Genomic DNA, 18855 nt, shown 5'->3' on the forward strand with positions numbered 1-18855 from the left:
CAGTCAGATATACAGTGCGGTCCTGACTGGCATACATGCAGTGGGAGTAATACGTGTGGCTGTTTTGCTCCTGCAGTTTCATTGGTGATAGCGGCAACACGTATAATTAGACCAGGGAAGGCGGAAATTTCCCATTATACCGGTAGACCGGTATACTAATAGCTGAATGAGCCAGGTTGTGAATATAGGAGTTGTTTTGCGAGTGGGGGTGTGAAAGGATGTGGCAAACTTCAGTTGAGTCTGAAAATTTAACTCAGAGACAAATTTACCATTGGGCACTGCCCTAGGCCTGACTGTGTGGCTGCTGTCCTTGCTGCACACCGCAAAGATGGCTCTAACTCTTAAAACTATGGAGCTGCATACTATGTGAGGCTGTGTCTCCTTGTCACAGTCCTCCATAGGGGGCTTGATTGCCCAATAGCCCTGTTGTCTTAAGTGGAGGTGGTCTGAGCTAGAATATGCAGCAGACTTACTTACTACTACACTTCTTTGCGATTAGACCCAAATAAAAAAATAAGCAAGGAAACAACCAACTGAGCACGTCCCAACTAAACAGACACAGGCAGGTCTTAATGTATGTATAAGTCACTTATAGGTAATGGACGGTTGAAAAGAAAACAGTGGCTAGTCTTGTCTCCCTCTGCCTTCTCTAATCAATTGGAAGGAGAGCAGGGTGAGCAGGTTGTCTATGTATCTCTATTGGTAACTCCTCTTGCACAAAGCAGGTCTTGGTCTCAGAGTTTTACTGGCCCAGGCGACAAAAGGGCTATTGTCCCCTGGACTGCTCCAAAATTATTAATGTGGCAAAAATACTGTTGCTTGCACAGTGCACTGAAGAACTCTCCTTGAGGGTCAGGGGTTAAGGGGAGGGATGCAGGCAGGTAGGCAAGAAATGAAAGAGAGAGATGATAAGGGAGTTAGGGAGGGGGTTAGTGTGTATGTATGTATGTTAGAGTGTATGTGTGTGTTAGCATGAGTTTGTATAGGGCCACTTGGCTTTACATGCCCTCCAGGCCAGCAGGTAGCAGTCCTCCTCTGTTTGGTCTGCTCCAAGTAAATAATACATTGCCATGAAAAAAAGGAAGCTTCCAGAAGGTTCCTGAGCAACAGCAAAGTGAATATCCCTGCAGTTAAAAAAAAAGTAACCTTCTTTTAGACTCCAGCATCACTCACAGTGTCAAACCTAACAACTTCTGGCAGTTTCCCATCAATTTGCATAGACATACAGAGGGCAATCCAGATGGGCGCAGCTGTAGTAGTTGGAGCAGCAGCAGTGGAAGTAATATTAAGACAACCAGATTTAACTGTACGAGAGAATCAGAATGTGTCGGACTAGTATGAGATATAGGCCTCCTGTAGGTTATGTAAGCAGTTCTTTTCTTTAGCATCTGAATTTTTCTGTATATCATCCTTTTCTCTGGAAAGTGATGGGAGTTTCTGTAATAACCAGATTATATGGATCATTTTTTCTATACTGGATCCCTGGATGGCAAGATTTCCTAGACCTCAGTAAAAAGAACAACTATGTAGACATTAGTCTTTATAACGGAGCAAGGTCCCTGGTGGCCTGTGGGCTCCTCAATGTTTTTTATTCCCTAATGGTCAAGACAGCTGACTAATGGGACACAGGGCCCACCGCTAGGACTATTCTGAACATCTCTGGACAAGTGGGAACTATGCTTTTTCCTTTACAAAAGCCAAGAACCAATGCTGAAGAATATAGTGTTATCATATCATGTGTAAAACAGAAAGAATGCCACAGAAAGTAACTATAGCTCTGTGACATGCACTTGTTTTTATTAATTCATTTTTAGTGTTGGGTAGACTTTTATTTTGGTTGCTTTTGTTTGAGGAATAACCAGCAAAGAAATATGATGCACCAATATGGAGCCGGAATGAGCTCTGCCTACATGTTCGCCACCTGATATCAAGTACCTAAGGCTAATTTATGGAACAAGGTTAATGCTGGAGACAAAGCAATGCTTAAGTCACAGTATAAGTAATTACATGATGGCTCTCACATGTTTTGTGAACTGTTGTTTCTGGATTTAATGAACATGAGTTTCATATGACTTCACGCAGAGAGAGAAGACTGCATTCTTAATAAGTGGTTGATTATTTTGCAACGTCATTGGCAAAACAGGCCTCATCTAGCCTTCAAGCCTTAAGTTGCCAATCCCCAGAGGCAGAACTGTGATCTAAACGGCTGCCTAGGGACCCTAAGGGTCCCTTCTTCAGAGAAGAGGGGAGCACGGATTCCTCATAAAGTTATTTTATTGCAATGTATGTTTCTTTACAATTCAGTGATGATAATAAGTTTACTGTCGTACCTAAATCTTAAATACATTTTAGTTGTAAGCAATGCCCCTTTCATTCCCTGATTAAGGATAGGTCATATGACATTAATTGTTAAATGCTGTTTGCTCAGGTTTTGTTCTCATTTGTGCAGTTACGAGAGCAAAAGATGTCAGATGTACCTTTTTGTGGTGTTCTAATTGTATTTTCATAAGAGTGGGAACCCTAACGGCAGTTACTTACTCCAGGTAGGGAGTAGCCCCCAAAGCAGAGTATGAACTACTGGGTGGTCTGTGGATGGGGCTTCTCCCCATCTCTTTTTTCAGATAGTGAAGACAGCGATGATGATGATGATGATGATGATGATGATTCCCCAGCTCCAGAAGATGCAAGAGAAGCAAAGGAGTGCAAGGGGACCTCCCTTGAGAGATTTCATATTTCACAGGTATGAGCTAGAAATTCCAGTACTCGTATTGCATAATTTACTGCTTGATGTCTCTACAGGAGCTAACCATCTGCTTTCTCAGATTTGTAAATTGGGATTTAATTAATCATTACTAAGATTATAGAAACACATACCAGACAGTATTAAATCTGACTTTTTTTCAGACATCCAATATGTAGTATATTTCTAAATTTCATTATTTATTATTCATTGTATTTCTTTTTTATAGATAAATTCTAAATCTATTACTGACATTGACGTTTGGAAAGTTGGCTGTGTTAGGATTTAAATTAGCATTACTTAACATACACAGTACATTATTTTGTTTATACATTTAGGGGCACTTATGTTCACCGACTTACATAGCATTATTTTATAGCAGTGTATACTGGCTATATGTTGAGGGAAGGTTCTACATTCTTAGAATAATATAGCCTAACATGAGCATGGAATTATTATTGAAAATATTACCAAAGCAGTGAACTATATCAATTGATCGGGAAAATTACATAAAAAGTGACCAATCATTTTGATATTGATATACCATTTGATTCCCTTCCTAATGGCATTCATTTCAAACTGCAATTTCTTCTACATTACTTGCAAGGAGGTCTTCGGTCTTGTAGGCAATTTGAGGAGACCAGGTGTATCCAGCCTGCATAGAGGTATTGACTGGTTGTGTTTTTAATATGGCGTGCACGGCACTGATGTTTTTATGGAAGGTGCTGTCCTAGGTCACCCCTCTCCCCCCCAAAAAATGTGTACCACCTGACTTTAGTCTGCAGTAGTCTAGCATGATCAGAGTGGATTTGTGCCTCTTCTGGTACATCTCAAGAGCTAAGTGTAGCTGTACCATCAGGCTGTAACTAGAAACTGTGTAAAAATTGCCCTGGGGCCCCCAAACTTCACCAAGCAACATGTCTCACAGTCTTACCTTTGCCCCAAATGGCTTGTGAGTGTCAAATTTGTCCCAAGCAGCTTATCAGTGTCCCCAAACAGCCTGTCTGTGCCATCTTTGCTCCAGGTTGTCAGTGCCCCCAATTTATCTGTGCCATCTTTGCCCCAAACAGCTTGTATGTGCCATCATTGTCCCTTGCCCCCCTCCAGCATACATTATGGCACACATATACCAACACACTTACACAAAGTTACACATGCTCACGCACACTTACTCATTCCCACACACAAACACCCGCATTCCCTCTCACACTACCCATGCTAACATACTCCATCTCACACCACTTACACACACATGCTCACACACACCTACACATTCACATCCACTTTCACACATACTTATACATCCACATGTGTTTCCAAAGTTTTCCAACCTAGTCTTCCAACTGAACCAAGAAAATCAACATAAGCATGTTTGTTTACATGTTTAAATATGACTACATTTAATTAAAGGCTTTTGCTATTATTGAAATGGTCTTTGACCCCATTCCTACAGCAGGTAAATTAGGCAAGAGCACTTGTGGGCATACAAAAACCCCAAGGTAGAGATTATATTTAAGTATTCACTACTACATGACCCTTCTAGAGAAGCTCATGTTGGGTCCTTACTAGCTCAAGCACCATTTGAAACTCATGAAACTCTTGAAATAAAACTCTCTTTTGGATTCTTCATTTTTCTCCAACTTGCATTGTTTGTCATTAAAATCGATGGTGACTGTAATTGCATTGACTTGTGGAAGCCTGGCGTTATTGCCAAATGGTAAATTCCCCAGGCGCTATCATTCGCAAGATCCTGAACATGTATCTAGAGACTTTGCACAGGTAAATTCTGGCATTCTGAATTGGTCCTAGAGAAGTGTCATTGACCCTCATGAAAACTTATACACATTTTTGATGTATATAAAGAATATTTTTTTTTTCTAGCAGCCAAATGAAACTTTAGCATCCACCCAGGATGTGGATAATCAAATGCTTCACAATGGTAAGGAATACGTTCTTTAGAGAAATTACAGAAGTTTTGTTCTTAAACTAAACTACGTTTCCGGGACAGATGAAAGATTCTATTCGCCTGAACAGAAGTTAGATGAGGAGCCAGAATATACCTATACCTCTCCCCACCCACTTTTGGAGATCAGTAGCTCCTCATCCAGCTGTAAGTAGCTTAAGAATATTCTACTTTCCAATCTTCCAACCACTACGTTCTTCTCCCTTCACACACTTTATCAGTTATAACCTCCCACATTATTCTTTGCAGACTGTAGTACTTTGCGGCCAACATTATATAGGAAGGAGATGTGAGATTGTCATGTTCCTTACTAAATAGCCATCCTTTACTGTGGAGGATTAGAAAGTCTGTGTGGGAGTCCAAAGTCACTGTCCTCTTTTGTAAGTGCTGGGATGACATCATATCCAGCACTCTGCCTCACAAGAACATGCAACAATAGGCCTAGTCTGCCCCAGCCATTATACCCCACTGGCAACAGTTATAAGGATGTCTTTAATTCAAATAATTTCTGAGGTAATGTTACCTGCTTTGTATTCCCAGGCAGTATATTCCCATTCAAATGATTAGTTCTTTTGAAGTTACTTTTGTCTTGAACTCCCCTCCTTTCTCCTTACTCTCCTTAACATGGCTGATCGTTCCACAGAGCAAAAGGGAGAAATGTATGGCTTTAGTGACCACAGCTTCTTTTTTTCACTTGTGGACACGCTCTGAGCTGAATGTAGATTTGTCAGATAAAATTATGAAAACTCAAAACAGCTTTCACCAATTGGTAGAAAGTACCTGTGGAGATTCAGTAAGTAGTTAAATGGCTACTCGTATTGCTTTCTGATTTACACACCGGATATTTTGCTTTGTGAGCACAATTTAACGGATTGTAAACTATTGTTGGAACACAGATTTTGGGAAACGTTAGTCACATGGGCTCAGCCAGTGGAACTTAAACATGACACATGTTAAGTGTTAGCGTTGCTTTGCACTGTAAGGTTTACATATCTGTTTTGGACCAGTATCTGTACTGAAAAAATATACACTGTTTATTTAAACATGCCACTGAACTGTATGTTTAATACCTTATTGGTGATATGAAATATTTCATGTTAAATACATTTCACCCTTTTGTACATGAAGACCTATCATGGAAACTTGCCCTTGTATGATACATATAATCATTAGCAAACATGGTACATTTTAGTTAAATGGCGCCTGCTGTGCTTTCTGCTGGAGTGTTTCCATATGCTTTGTTGCAGTTTACCCCCTTAGAGTACCCTTATTTTGCCTTAGCTGGCAGCACCCTTGAATGTGCTCAGAAAGTATACTTGGATATGCTGTCCAGCGAGGAAAGCTCCTCTTATCCAACGGCAGAAAAGATGCAAAGTAGTAGAAGGGAACCTTTAACAACAGAAGATCAAGCCCGGAACGTTACTTCCTCCATCGATATTCTCTCCAAACCACATGTAAGCAAAAGTCTTAAGTTGTTAAGATAAATGTGTTTAAAAACGGTTTCATGTCTGCAAGTCACCTTTGTTTGTGTTCTTCCTTTCTCAGGTGCACATAGATGGCTCAAGGTTCAGGTATATATACCCAAGTCCAAGCAGGCAGATGGTAAAAGATGTGCATAATGTCAGGTAAATACCTTTCATAGAAACACAGAATTTGACAGATTACGTGGCTCCTGTGTGCCCGTTTGTTTTTGTGTTTTGTCCTGTTTTAACCCTTTAACGACAAAGCCCGTACATGTACGGGCTCAAAATGCAGTTTTCAACGGCTTTAGGGACGGCCCATTGTCCTTAAGTGGTTAAGGACTCAAACCGTAACTCAGTCCTTAGTCTCAACATATATTAAAGGAAAGACACATGCCTAGCTCATGTCTAGTGCCACTTACATTATTAACCTCTGCTACCTTCAGTTAATCTCTTCTCCACAGAGGATCAATAATCCACTGCATTTCTAGGAAGCCTATGTATATCCTTACCAGGCCATTATGTTAGTTGTTTATCATTTCTTACCCCACAGATTCACAGCTGATACAACCAAATGGGCAATGGAGTATCTCGGCTTGTAAAATTAACATTTTTCTGTCATAAAGACCATGCACGGCTTCTTTGCTGTATTCAAGAAGAAAGTCTACAAAAGTATGTGAAGTTCTTACAGAAATCTTGACAAACACCTTCTGTACAGAAGAATGGGGGTATCGTCACTCAAAGGCATAAGGACCGACCTTCCGTACAGCTGCAGCTATTAGTCGATGATACATTTTATTGAAGGAAAAAAAAACCTGCAATATTTTCTATTATTTCACTTCTTTCTCAGCTTAAGCCCAATACAAGTTATGCATTTCCACTAAAAACTTCTCTGCATTTGTTTTCATACAAATGCTTTTTTTGTGCCAAATATTGATGTTTCACCAAATGCAACACTGGACGAAAGAAACAGAAAATTAATGTCGCCACCATTTTAGCTACACTAAAACGAGGAGAATATCGCCATTTTAATTCAACTGCTACACGTTTATTTCTTGTTTTCATGGCAACCCGGACAGACCAATGGGATTTCCGAAAACGGTGGATGAATTGTCGAATATGAAGAATTTCAAACAAAATTTTTGCTGGACTCCAATTTTTATATTTCGTATATTGGGCTAAATTATTTTTTTCTCACAAGGGCAGAGCACAGATTCATATAGAGTGTTGCTGTATGTTGTAATGTTCAGATGCCAATGGAACTAAAGGATCTGGCCTTGACCATTATTCCACCTACACCAAGCTCAACAAAATTGTAATTGTAATTTAGACTAAAATGATCAGTAAAGTTCAGCTCTTGTTGATCCAGAAAGCAAAAAAAAAACAAACACATTAGCGATTTCCAGTTGCAGCCCGAAGAGTCTTGACCTCACAAGTGGCTGAGCTCTTGCTCCTTGACCTCTTCTTCACAATAACAGTACTTACAATTGAGTGGAAAGGCTAGCAGGACAGACATTTCTTGAATGCATTTGTTGGAAAAGAGGGTATGCCAAATGGATAAACAATTGAAAGTCAATGTGCTGTAATGTATGAACCACTGTACTGCCATGTTTGTCCATGGGTGATTTGCATGTCATTTATATGTCAAACATGTAACTGAAACTGCCAAATACACCAACTAGAGATCACAGGGAATAAATCCAATATTAAGAATAGTTTAGACATTTAAGACGTGTGCAGCTTCGGGATCAACTCTAATTTGTGGCAGTTTCTATCTAAGCAGATCAGCAGTTAACACTTTAAGACGACCAACCATAATGTACTCAGAACGAACCTATTTTGTCTTCTAACATTTTACCAGCCAGTAAAAATAGCCCCACTGTACAAATATTTTACTCCTTTCAGTAGAAAACACCAGAAATAAATCAATAATCAATAAAAAGGTCACTTTTACAAATTAAATATTTGCCAATAGGGATTAAGAAGTCACATTATGTTTTGGGTCATCATTACAAAAATAGTTTTACATACTACGACTCCATCCTTCACTTTGACTGCTGCTAATGCATAATGAGTTCTAATTAAGAAACAACTCACTTCTGGTGTCACATGCCCATAGACAGACTCGTCTTCAAAAGGCCCATGTTCGAGTAATTGTCACAAAGTATTTTAATAGCCATTTTAGGCAGTAGCGAAGATATGGACAGACAGCTCAAAACCTTGACTCGCTAACTGAAGCACGTAGGAAATTTTTAACCATTTAAAGAATAGCTATACACATGGCCTAAGCTGATATTTTGTGTTTAAATCTATCCCATCTCAAAACTTGTTAACCCCTTAAGGACAATGGGCGGTCCCTAAACCCATTGAAAACAATGCATTTTGAGCCCATACATGTACGGGCTGTCATTAAGGGGTTAAAGATAGACATAGCTCCAAGTACAAAAGACAGCATTTGTAAGCACAAGAGTATCTTTGATTTAAATTCTTGTTCACTAGAACACACAGAATTACATTTTTCCTGTTTAATCATTGGTGTTTTTTTTGGCTCAAAAGTTTGGGTGTCAGTTTTCATGGAAAACAGGGAAACCTGTAGCAATTGTAAAAAGCTTTTCTTATAATCATTTAGCCTTTTTGAATTTAAACTTGGATTAGACAACACGTCATTGGAACACAGGAGTGACGGTTACTGATAAATCACCTCTGTACACCTAGGAAGATACTTCATTAAAACTCTGTTGTTTCCAGCTACAATAGTCATTTACAATATTAATTTGATATATTTCATATTTTTTTTAATGGACAAAGTTTGCTTTTCCTTTCAAAAATGAGGGCATTTCTAAGTGAACCCAAACTTTTGATTGGTAGTGTAGCGTATAGACACAATCATTTATCTGTATATGCATTCGCTGTAAGGACTGCCACTCATTTTAAAAACCCAAATGTATCTTCTCTCAGAGAAATAGTGTAATGCGTGTCTGTATAAGCCTTACAACAGTTATGAAATGTTTTCTGCCACGGGTATCTGCATGAGTGTTGTGGAAGCATTTTGTACTAACGTCATTTAAAACCCGAGAAGGGCCATACACAATAATGTGTGTATGGTTCTTTCTAGTTTCCAGGCAGCACTTAAGTGGGGGGAAAACTACATTGCAACTACACAAAATACTGACATCAAGCCAGGCCTTCAGATGTGTAAACAAGAATATTTGTGGTCTCTGAAATTTGAAGCAAATGGCAGACTTGAAACTTATAGGGTACTTAAGCATTGCCTGGCAGACTACACATAAGAACCTATAAGCCATTATATTCTTCTGGGAATGTTGGACATTCAAGATAACTAGGAACAGTGTTGGTAATCTTGCCTTTAGTATACATACAACTTCATTCTCAATTAGGGCAAAGCATGCCCACTTAAACACTGAATACCTGCACATTGGTCTCTAAATATCACAGACACAGCAATAAAACTAACGCAGAATTTTATTCTTTTCTGATAATCCACTTCATTTATAATAAAAAAAAAAAAATTAAAAACGGGGGGGAAAAAAAAAAATAGGATTTATTGGGAAGGTGCCACTTGTGGCAAAAAGGAGGAATAGTAACCCCATTCCTGCCAGCTTAGCAATGGTTTCCTAGCTATTTGGCAGGGGGTAAACAGAGAGGGACCCTCATTGCACAAACTGTTCAGAAGCATTATTGAGCATAGGATCACATTCTGTAAATCTACACCCATAAAGCTTGGAAATAGGAGAGATCAGGAGGGCAGGAAATAGCTTTACATAGCCAGAGATGCCAACGGGATCTGGAAGCATAATACAGGCTTCCAGATGCCTTTGGGAGGAGCTTAAAATCCCCTGCATTTAAACCTTTTCCACATGGAAGAGTCATTGTGCTCCACTAACAACTTTGCCGCTGTACATGTTTGCAGAACTTTGAGCCATTAATTCTGCCTCTCCAGGACATGCCCAAAGCATTCAGGAGGTCTGCAGGGTGATGGGCGTACGGGTAGAATACTACCCGCTCAGCGCCGTCCCCCCCTATCTCTAACTGGTGTGCTCCTGCTTCGGCTTCTGCTGTGTCTCTTGGGATCCCGTCGTTCTCTCTCACGGGGACGCTCTCTGCTGTGCTCTCGTCTCTTTTCTCTCTCAGCTTCACGTGCTCGGTCTCTGTTACGCTCAGCTTCCTTCTCCCTTTCCTTTGCTCGCTCTTTTCTTTCCTCCTCTTCCTGCTCCTCTTGCTCCTTACGGCGTTTTTCACGCTCCTTTGCGCGTTCTGCCCGATCCGCAACCTTTTTTAAAACCTATATATATATAAAAAATAAAAAAAATGGTAGTTTTACTTCATCTTACACATCTTTGCATAAGTTATAAGGACATGTATTTACAAACACTTTGTACCTGCTCTTCTGTTAGCGGCAGCCAGTATATACACGGAGCAGCTTTGGTTTTGTGGAACAAGTCATCCAGAAGTTTTGCTGGGGGTTCCTCCTGTACTTTTTCTGCAAATATGGTTAATAAAGTAGAAAACAATTGTAAAAAAAAAAGTTAATTAATGCTGAGGGGGTATGTGTGGGGGGAAATAATCAATCCAAAGGAAAAAGCACACACACACACACACACACCTTTCTTTTCATTCTTCTTCTCTTTTGATTTAGCATGTTCTTTGCGCCTTCGGTCTCTGGATCGTGATCTAGGGCCTTCTCGGACCTTGTCTCTGTCCCACTCCCTTTCTGATCGAGTGCGCTCCCTCCTCTCCATCTCTCGTTCTCGCTCTGCCCACTGCTCTCTTACACCTCGTTCATGTTCTTTATGTTCGCCCCGTGGGGTGGGAATATGCGGATGGGGATGTGAGTGAGGTGGCTCCTCAGGTTTGGGGTCCTGGGGCCTTTCAGGAAGTAGCCCCCTGTGGAAATCCAGCTTCAAAGCAGGAAATTACAACGATTACATGGGAATAGGAGGTGTGTATTTTCTCATACTGAGTAAAAAAAAAAACCTGAACAAGCTGATAATGTGAAAGTTAGGCATCATTCTCTTAGACAGGATGCTTACCTCATCTTGCTCAGCAAAGTCCACAGATAAGAATTTCGGGTTAGACTGTGGCCACTTAACTCCGTGCAGGGAGTTTCTGGTAGCAACGGCTTCTTCTACAGTGGAGTACTACAGAAGTAAATCAAAATATGTAGAGTAATTAAATACGGAAGTGATAACTGCATGCTGCTGAGAAAAGTATAGACAATGCTGGAACACGTCTCAGACAAAAATTAAACACTTAATTACATGAAGGCTGGTGCAATACAGTCATACGCAACTACAACCAAATTTAGAACACAATGGGTGGAAACAAAAAAAAACATATCAAACATGTTACTCAACAAGTAGACTGTTACATTTGCTCACCGTTGCATAACAATGAGATTTGATCTTATCAATCCAAAAGCTCTCTTCCACTAAAGTACCGGTGCGTGATAGCAACTCCTTCAGCTGCCCCAAAGTGAAAGGCCGGACCTGTTAAAGGATGTATAAAAATGGTTAAATAGTGTTATATTTAGTGCCATCATATTCCACAGCACTATACAATAGACCCAGACATTATGGAAAAGTTTGTGGACCAGTAGCATGTCAAAGCATTTTCGTTCCAAGCTTTCACGAATCAGTGCTCAATAGAAAAAAAAAATCTCATGTTACTTTACCTTAACTATAAAACGCATTAGCTATTTAAAGTGGCATAATTGTAATATTACTCCAGTCTTCTTAAAAAAATACACCCCCTCCCCCAGGAGACTGACTTCTTGTTAAAGGCATAAATGTACAGAAATTTGCAGTTGTGTTGGTAATCTGATAGCTTCGCTTTGTACACCTTAAGTTTTTTTCTAATAGTCAATGTGTTACAGAAGAAATGTGGGTCAGAATGAAACAGGGTCAAACATCTCATCTTTTCAGGACATTAGCCTTTCACAGGAAAAATAGGATTAAGTGATGCCATGCGATTCATCACTTAACCAGTGACGCAAATGGAAATTAGAGGTTCTTCCTATATATGGAAAGTGCCACCAGTAATACCTCAAGATGTAAAAACACTAGATTTCCCCAAATTTCTTTCAGACGATTACATACCCTGGTCATTTAGGTTTAAAAAAAGGTAAATTTTCTGTGGGGAAATAAACGTTACTTCCACTGCCAAATGACGCGAGACAAAGGGATTTAAAGCCTGTCTTGGTTACTGTTATCTTTTGCTCCTCCACAAACAAGTATCATCCTGACATCTAGCTGTCCTCATTTAAACCTTAACCTCTTATAAGTGCCTGATTAGAGAAGCAGATTTTTTTTTACTATCTGGGATCAGATAACTAGACTCACCAAGTTACAGATATGTACAATACAGCTTATTTTATGTCGAGGTGGAGATGGAAGTTGACACGCGGTACGGACAGGGTCATCTATAGTGATGGAGACTCCGGTCTTTTGTTGACTGATCGATCTCCTCAGAAGGGTATCGCCCAATGTGACTATCACATAGAAAATAAGAAATCAAACTCAGATAATGCAAGAATAAAAGCTAAACAAGTGTATATCAGATATCTCTGCAAAAGTACTAAAGGAAAAGCTCATGGAAAAAAACATTGTAGCATTAAATAAAGCCTAGCTTAATTTTGTTGCAATAAACTGCAGACCTTGTAGCTACCATCGTAGGCAATCGTGCCATATTTTGGGTGACCTTACAACACTACAACGAACGGGTCCTTTATGGCACTGTCAAAGAAGCCAATATTGCCCCATAAGAGCCTTTCCTCCATAGACTAACTAGCGAGTCAAGGTCTGGTAATTCGGACCGAGACATTCTATTGTTTACCACAAGGCAGTATGATAAGGTGTTTTGTCTAGTAGATTGGGCTAGAATGTCTACAACATTTACAATACACCACTTGCATTTATACAACTAATTGTTAATGCAATACTAGTAAAACTGTTTTGTTGGGTATAGTATTTCCTTACCTCTGACTTCTGCTTGACTTGGGCTCTCTGGAAGAGGCTTTTTCACTTCCTGCTCGATAATGGGAGCAACAACTTCTGTCTCCATGGGAACAGACTCTGGCTCTGTAATAGCAGCTTCTTCTGGCTCTCTATCTTCCGGTTCCTGACCATTTTCCTGGACTTCTGCTGGCACAACCTATGACAAAAAGTAGATATGTGACGATATAGTGGAACCCGAAGGATACTACTGGTCTTTGTTAACAGTGTGATGGAAGACGGCATACCTGTGTGACTGTCCGGCATATTTTAAGGCCTTTATCATGGGAGCCATCATCTCCATTCCTCTCAACCTCATCTTCTGAAATGTGTGTGTCTTCTGCATGAAGATCCACTACCGCCTCCTGTTTGATTTCTTTAATCTCTGGCATAAGACTCTTAAAAAAACAAAATAGTTATTCAAGATTTGTCAGTAAAATGTTAGGCTTAAAGAGAAAAAAAGCTCACAGCAGGGAGCATGATGGCAGAAAGAGTAAGTAAAGGTAGAGACAAAACAGCAACAAGGTATCACTTGTTGACAAATGGATTCCCTACAGCAGAATGAGCTTCATACCTTCAAAGACTCCGTTGAAATACTTATAGAAGGCTTTTTCTGAGTGGTGGCGGTGCTGGCACCCCAGCGCCTGCGTCTAGCAGGATGAGCTCCTTCACTATCGCTGTTTGCGGACGATGCTGCTGGAGGCTGACTGGAACTTTTAGTAGCAGCTGTCAGAAGAAACAAGGTCAAGGACCAATACGGCAATAACAGTTACATCCATTTCCACAGCCCTGTAACCTCCTGGAAATCTTAACCTGAACTAAATGGACTTTTTGAACAGCCACAGCAAAATATGGAAAGTTAACTTACATAGAACAGAGATCTTCCTCTTGAAAGTTCTTGGTGTAGTTGTACTCTAAAAGGGAAAAATAGGTAGACAAAAAGGAGGGAAGGGTGGTAGTGGTGACAGCACCCCAGGGGAAAAGGACAGTTATTATACCATTTATAAATTAGAAAAATATAATATATAAAGAGAAATAAAAAGTAGGAGGGGACAATATAAAAACCCTTTACTTTTGGTGAAAGCAGCTTATAGAACATAGGATGTTGGTTGTATGTTAGCTATAATCTTCCTACAAGACATTTGAGCACACATAAAAATCACTGTAGATTTTCATGTGAAAGCTCTTATGCTGGAACAAATATATGGACCTGACCACATAACTCGCTAAACTATATTAACAATCATGGAATAAAAATAAAAAAAACACTGAACATTCTTTAAGAATCCAGGAAAAGAAGTCCAGAAAGATCAAAGATTATAACGGGTTATAAGCTTGCAAGGACAGGGACCCTGGCTATATTGTCAATTTTAATGTTTCTATAAATAAAAAGTAATGTAATGTTCCTCCAATACATATTAAAGTGCAAACAGTTTATAAAAGCATATACACATTTAACATCCCTCACTCTGCTTACGAAGACTGACTTAACAGGCAGTGTTATATATACATATACACACACACATATACCCTAAACATAACTGGTGAAATGAAGATAGGGGTAGAATACAGCTATGTTCTATAAGCAGCTTCTCCTAAAATGACATACCTCATTTTTAAAAAACAAGAGCTTTATCCTTTGAGTCATTTAACGTAATGCCTGTCTGCTGATAGAAGCTTCCATACTCTGGAACAGCTGCCTCAGATGAGGTAGCTATTGACATTGCGTAGCTAGCTATGTCTAATGAGCAGTTTGCTTTACTGATTGATCTTTCAAGTAAGAGAAGAGGCTTCACTAAAGAAACGCTGCTTGCCTATTTTCTTTCCCTGTGGCTGCTTCCTGTCACTTTGAACATGCGGCAGAGGCAGTGGAAGCTCGGCACACATCCCCAGTGACCCATTTCAGGACAGACCCTTGCCATTGGCTCACAAATCTGATGGAAAGGCTAGTGTGCCAGACCATAAAAGGTTTAGGGCACAAGGCTCAGTGGAGATTTCAATCTGCACTAGAAACTCACGCAAAAGCAAATAATTCCAAGGTTCTTCGCTTAAAAACAATACATGTATTTTAGGTGTGACTTCAAATGTGGCAGCTGCTCTCAGGTATGGAGCTCAACAGCAAAGAGTACTTTAGGAAAAGGTTTCCTAAAGCAAGCTCTGTTAAGGCACTTTAGGTGTGTGTGTGGAATAAAATAAAAACAGGGACACTTCCTTTAAACTAAATTTTAGAACTAATGGGGGAACTTAAATGGGAACAAGGTGAAGGCAGAAGTATAAATAAAAACAAACAGACTAAGGAAAGAAATCGAAATAGATAAAAAGAAACCAACGATTAATCAGAGGAGTGAAGTGTCCTGGTACCCTGTGTCTCTCTCCTGCGTGGCTCAGGAGTGGCCAGCCGATGCCCCTCCGCCTATTTTGGAATTAGTTTTGTCGTATATTTTTTGGAAGGTGAGATGGGAAGAGGTGAGCCGTGAGTAGGGTGAGGGAGACCACCTCATTAATTCCATGAGTCAGATGAATAAAGTCTGTATAAGTGAAAGTTCAGATAGAAGCTTGAACCGCTACAATGCACCTCTAACTCAGAGGGTTTCCCAAAACAAGACCCTGTAGCCGGGGCCGTGCAAATGCAATGTTATTCAAAACACACAAACCTCAGTTTTGGAATGAGGATGAGTAATGAAGAACTGCTGTGCCACAAGAGTCTTTTAGTCATAGACCATGGGATTCTGTAACCAAAACGTCTTTTCTGTCCAGTCCCAGAGTTGAGGGCAACCTAGTACTTTTTTTTCCCCCTTCGCTGTAGTTTGTTCCACCATAATTTTTGATCGACCAAATTTAAAGTTCTTGGCAGAAAACGTGTATCAAGTTTTGGGGCTTTCATAAAATTTCCACAATTGTCCAACAGGAAACCCCTGCACCATACCAACAGTCTCAAACATGGCAGCACATTTAGTGTTTCTTGAAATTGTGGCAGTAACGGGCTGGAATATTATGTTGCCCTGTACATGAAGCGCTTGTAAAGAACTCTCACAATCAGTGTCACAGCATGAGGTATGTAAACCATTTTGAATGAACTTGAGTCCTTACTCTGGAAGATATAGCAGGATGAAAGACAAAACATTTTTCCAATTACAGAGGCAATGGGGGTGCCCAAGTGCATTCTCTTCATTCATGAATTTTAAAGCTTCAGCATGTCAAAACCCCATTCTGTCATCACTTCAAAGCAGAGTGTTCTTCAAAATGTACGTTTTTTATTTCCATAAAAAGATAGAGTTGGACAGTCACTGGTTCCAGATGCAAAGGCAGTCTGCCTATGTGACATCAGTAAAATACCAGATCAGTTGGAAGTAGATGAGAGGGATATGATGCCCACTCAACCATCTTTGCTTTCTGCTCAAGACAGCGTCTGTTCGGCACTCTCGGGGCTGCCCCAGTAATGCTGGGCTCTGACTGGCTGTTGCTGCGTCTGGTAGTCCAGTAGGGTTTTGGTAGAAGTGCTGGGGCGATGGGATAGGAGTCTTTACAGAGGAAGGAACGGCACACACACTTATACAGGCTTCGCTGGTGGACAAGGGAGGTGGGAGAGAGCAGGGAGCACCTTATAACACCATCTCCCCCCTCCCACTGAAACCCACAAACCATGGGATCTTACCCCATCTGCTCACCCCTTCATGAAGAGAGCAACATTACTTTAATAGTCCACAACATAGTGTCTGGCTGATTTTAATTTAGTGCTAGTATACGTTTGGTGTGTGGAATAATTCTCAAAGACAAACAATGTTTTACCAGACACACCTCTTCCTTTCATGGATTTGCATTTCATGTCTAGAAACCCCGCAGTGCCAGTAGTTTTAGCATATATAGTTTGGCTAAAATAACTGAACTCAAAAAGGCAACAGCACACCCTGATTGGTTCTATGGGGAACCTAGCATGAAATAACGACCAGCTAAATCAGAGAATACCATCAGGAGTGTCCAGTTACTAGATTTTGAATGGATTTTTGCAGGACATCCCCCAAAGCAAGTGAAAAAAAAATCTAAAAGCATTTGCTTGGATTTGGACAAGATGTGAGATCTGATACAAGTAATGCTACCCCTTTCATGCCTAACCTGTCTTATTCAGCTTCTGCCCCATATAAACCAACACAGCGCGGCACGTGGTCCACTTACCTCTTTTTTGTCATCCACGTCGCAAGACTCCTCTAAAGGTTGAGAAGACGCAGGTTCCTGGAGCTCCCCTTCTGTCTGATTGTCAGATGCCTCCATCACAGAGTCTTCCGTCTCTGGTGCACTACAAGTTAAAAGATGCATTGAACAGGTTTCCAAGGGTCCAATAGATTACAAATATAGAATGGGCTCACCAACACTGAAGTATTAGATCAAAGTTGTTCAGACTACACACGATATCAGAGTTAGACGAATACACACAGACAGTCTCAGCAGAAAAAAACCCCACTGCACTTGAATAAAGTCACTTGTAAATGGAAGTAACCTCACTTAATAGGAAATCCCACAAGCCAATTTACTGCATGAAATACACTTCAATCCACAATTTTTGAGTATGCCTACAAGCTCCAGGTAGATACCATCACATCCCCAAGCAGGGGGGCTCCATTTCGTTCTATTATAGCTTTGCACTTTTCTGGTAAAGACCCCCCCCCCGTGAATAGTTTATCTCGGCACACACACATTACAGGCTACACGGCGCACTTCCACAAGGCCGATATAAAATAATTAGCGGGCCGGCACGCCACCGCGCATTGTAGCCTCCGAGCGGCAGCTGCGCCCACATAGCAGGCTGGAGCTGCCCTGAGACACACACGCACACACTGCGGCAGCACCACATCCAACCCCCTCCTGCTCATCACATGGCTGCCGAACAAAAGCCACCTCTCCCCGCTTCTGTCACCAAACGAAGAGAAGGCGTACGGCACAGGCCTGCCCAACCATGACCAGAACCCAAACGGAATGTCCTTACCAGTCTTTGTTTTCTGATAACATTTCCCTGGTAGCCGGCTGAAAGGAAAAAGGGAGGGGAGAGATAGGAGGAGGGAGAGAGGGGAGCCTTTGGAGGTCGAATATTGAAGGGGGTTTGTTGGGAATGAAAGGGTACCCGGGAATGCCGAAGGGGGAGGTCGGGGGAAAAAGACGCCGAGCTGCCCGTGGACTATGAATAAGAGGAGTTGCGGTGCTCTGGCCTGGTCTCCTTCGCCGATAACGCCAGTGCTTGTTCACTCTCCGGCAGGGGAGCCACACTTAAACATGCTCAACCGCCATCTTGCTAACTACCCAGAAGGCCTCGGTGCAGGGAGGAGAGAGAGGCGGGGGAGGAAGGCTCCCTGAGGCACAGCGGTAGGGGGAAGGGATCAGGAAAGGCAAGACGGCCTGCTCACGTTACAATTACTGTACAGAGACCTAGCGTTAACCCCTAACCTGCCAAGAATGTACCCACGGCACACCGGAAACAGACGAGCAGCATCAACGCAAGTGTAGGCCCACTCGGCCCAGCGCTCGATTTACGGCCTACATTAGCATGAACCTGGGAGCGGATGCATAAACAATCCAGCAGCGATATATAGTGTGTAGTGTGTTTCTTAAGCAGCTGTTACACTTTAGACAGAATAAGGGTAAGTGGTTTAGCCCTCAACAATTTGACACACTTCAACACGGTTAGTCCCA

The 18855-nt window shown here is 41.1% G+C and overlaps 1 protein-coding gene and 2 long non-coding RNA genes across 3 annotated transcripts in view; 2 read left to right on the plus strand and 1 right to left on the minus strand.

Moving 5' to 3' along the window:
* The first annotated feature begins 3364 nt into the window (after positions 1-3364).
* On the plus strand, positions 3365-4981 carry LOC128474491 (uncharacterized). Its single transcript, XR_008346352.1, has 3 exons — positions 3365-3405; positions 4622-4679; positions 4749-4981. It is a non-coding gene; the product is annotated as an uncharacterized LOC128474491 (long non-coding RNA).
* A 1090-nt stretch (positions 4982-6071) lies between these two features.
* On the plus strand, positions 6072-6854 carry LOC128475601 (uncharacterized). The gene is made up of 3 exons (XR_008346659.1): positions 6072-6157; positions 6249-6328; positions 6717-6854. It is a non-coding gene; the product is annotated as an uncharacterized LOC128475601 (long non-coding RNA).
* Positions 6855-9628: 2774 nt separating this feature from the next.
* The window catches only part of ACIN1 (apoptotic chromatin condensation inducer 1), a 34790-nt gene continuing 25563 nt past the window's right edge, over positions 9629-18855 (minus strand). Inside the window, exons 9-19 of the mRNA XM_053468467.1 lie at positions 17347-17467; positions 14042-14087; positions 13748-13899; positions 13422-13571; positions 13159-13333; positions 12523-12671; positions 11563-11670; positions 11215-11322; positions 10788-11082; positions 10564-10664; positions 9629-10466 (exon numbers count right to left, since the gene is read on the minus strand). Coding sequence (XP_053324442.1) covers positions 10188-10466; positions 10564-10664; positions 10788-11082; positions 11215-11322; positions 11563-11670; positions 12523-12671; positions 13159-13333; positions 13422-13571; positions 13748-13899; positions 14042-14087; positions 17347-17467 — 1684 coding nt within the window. The 3' untranslated portion in view covers positions 9629-10187. The remainder of the gene's footprint in view (positions 10467-10563; positions 10665-10787; positions 11083-11214; positions 11323-11562; positions 11671-12522; positions 12672-13158; positions 13334-13421; positions 13572-13747; positions 13900-14041; positions 14088-17346; positions 17468-18855) is intronic.

This window comes from Spea bombifrons, chromosome 1 (genome assembly GCF_027358695.1).
Source record: "Spea bombifrons isolate aSpeBom1 chromosome 1, aSpeBom1.2.pri, whole genome shotgun sequence".
NCBI classification, from domain to species: Eukaryota; Metazoa; Chordata; class Amphibia; order Anura; family Pelobatidae; genus Spea; species Spea bombifrons.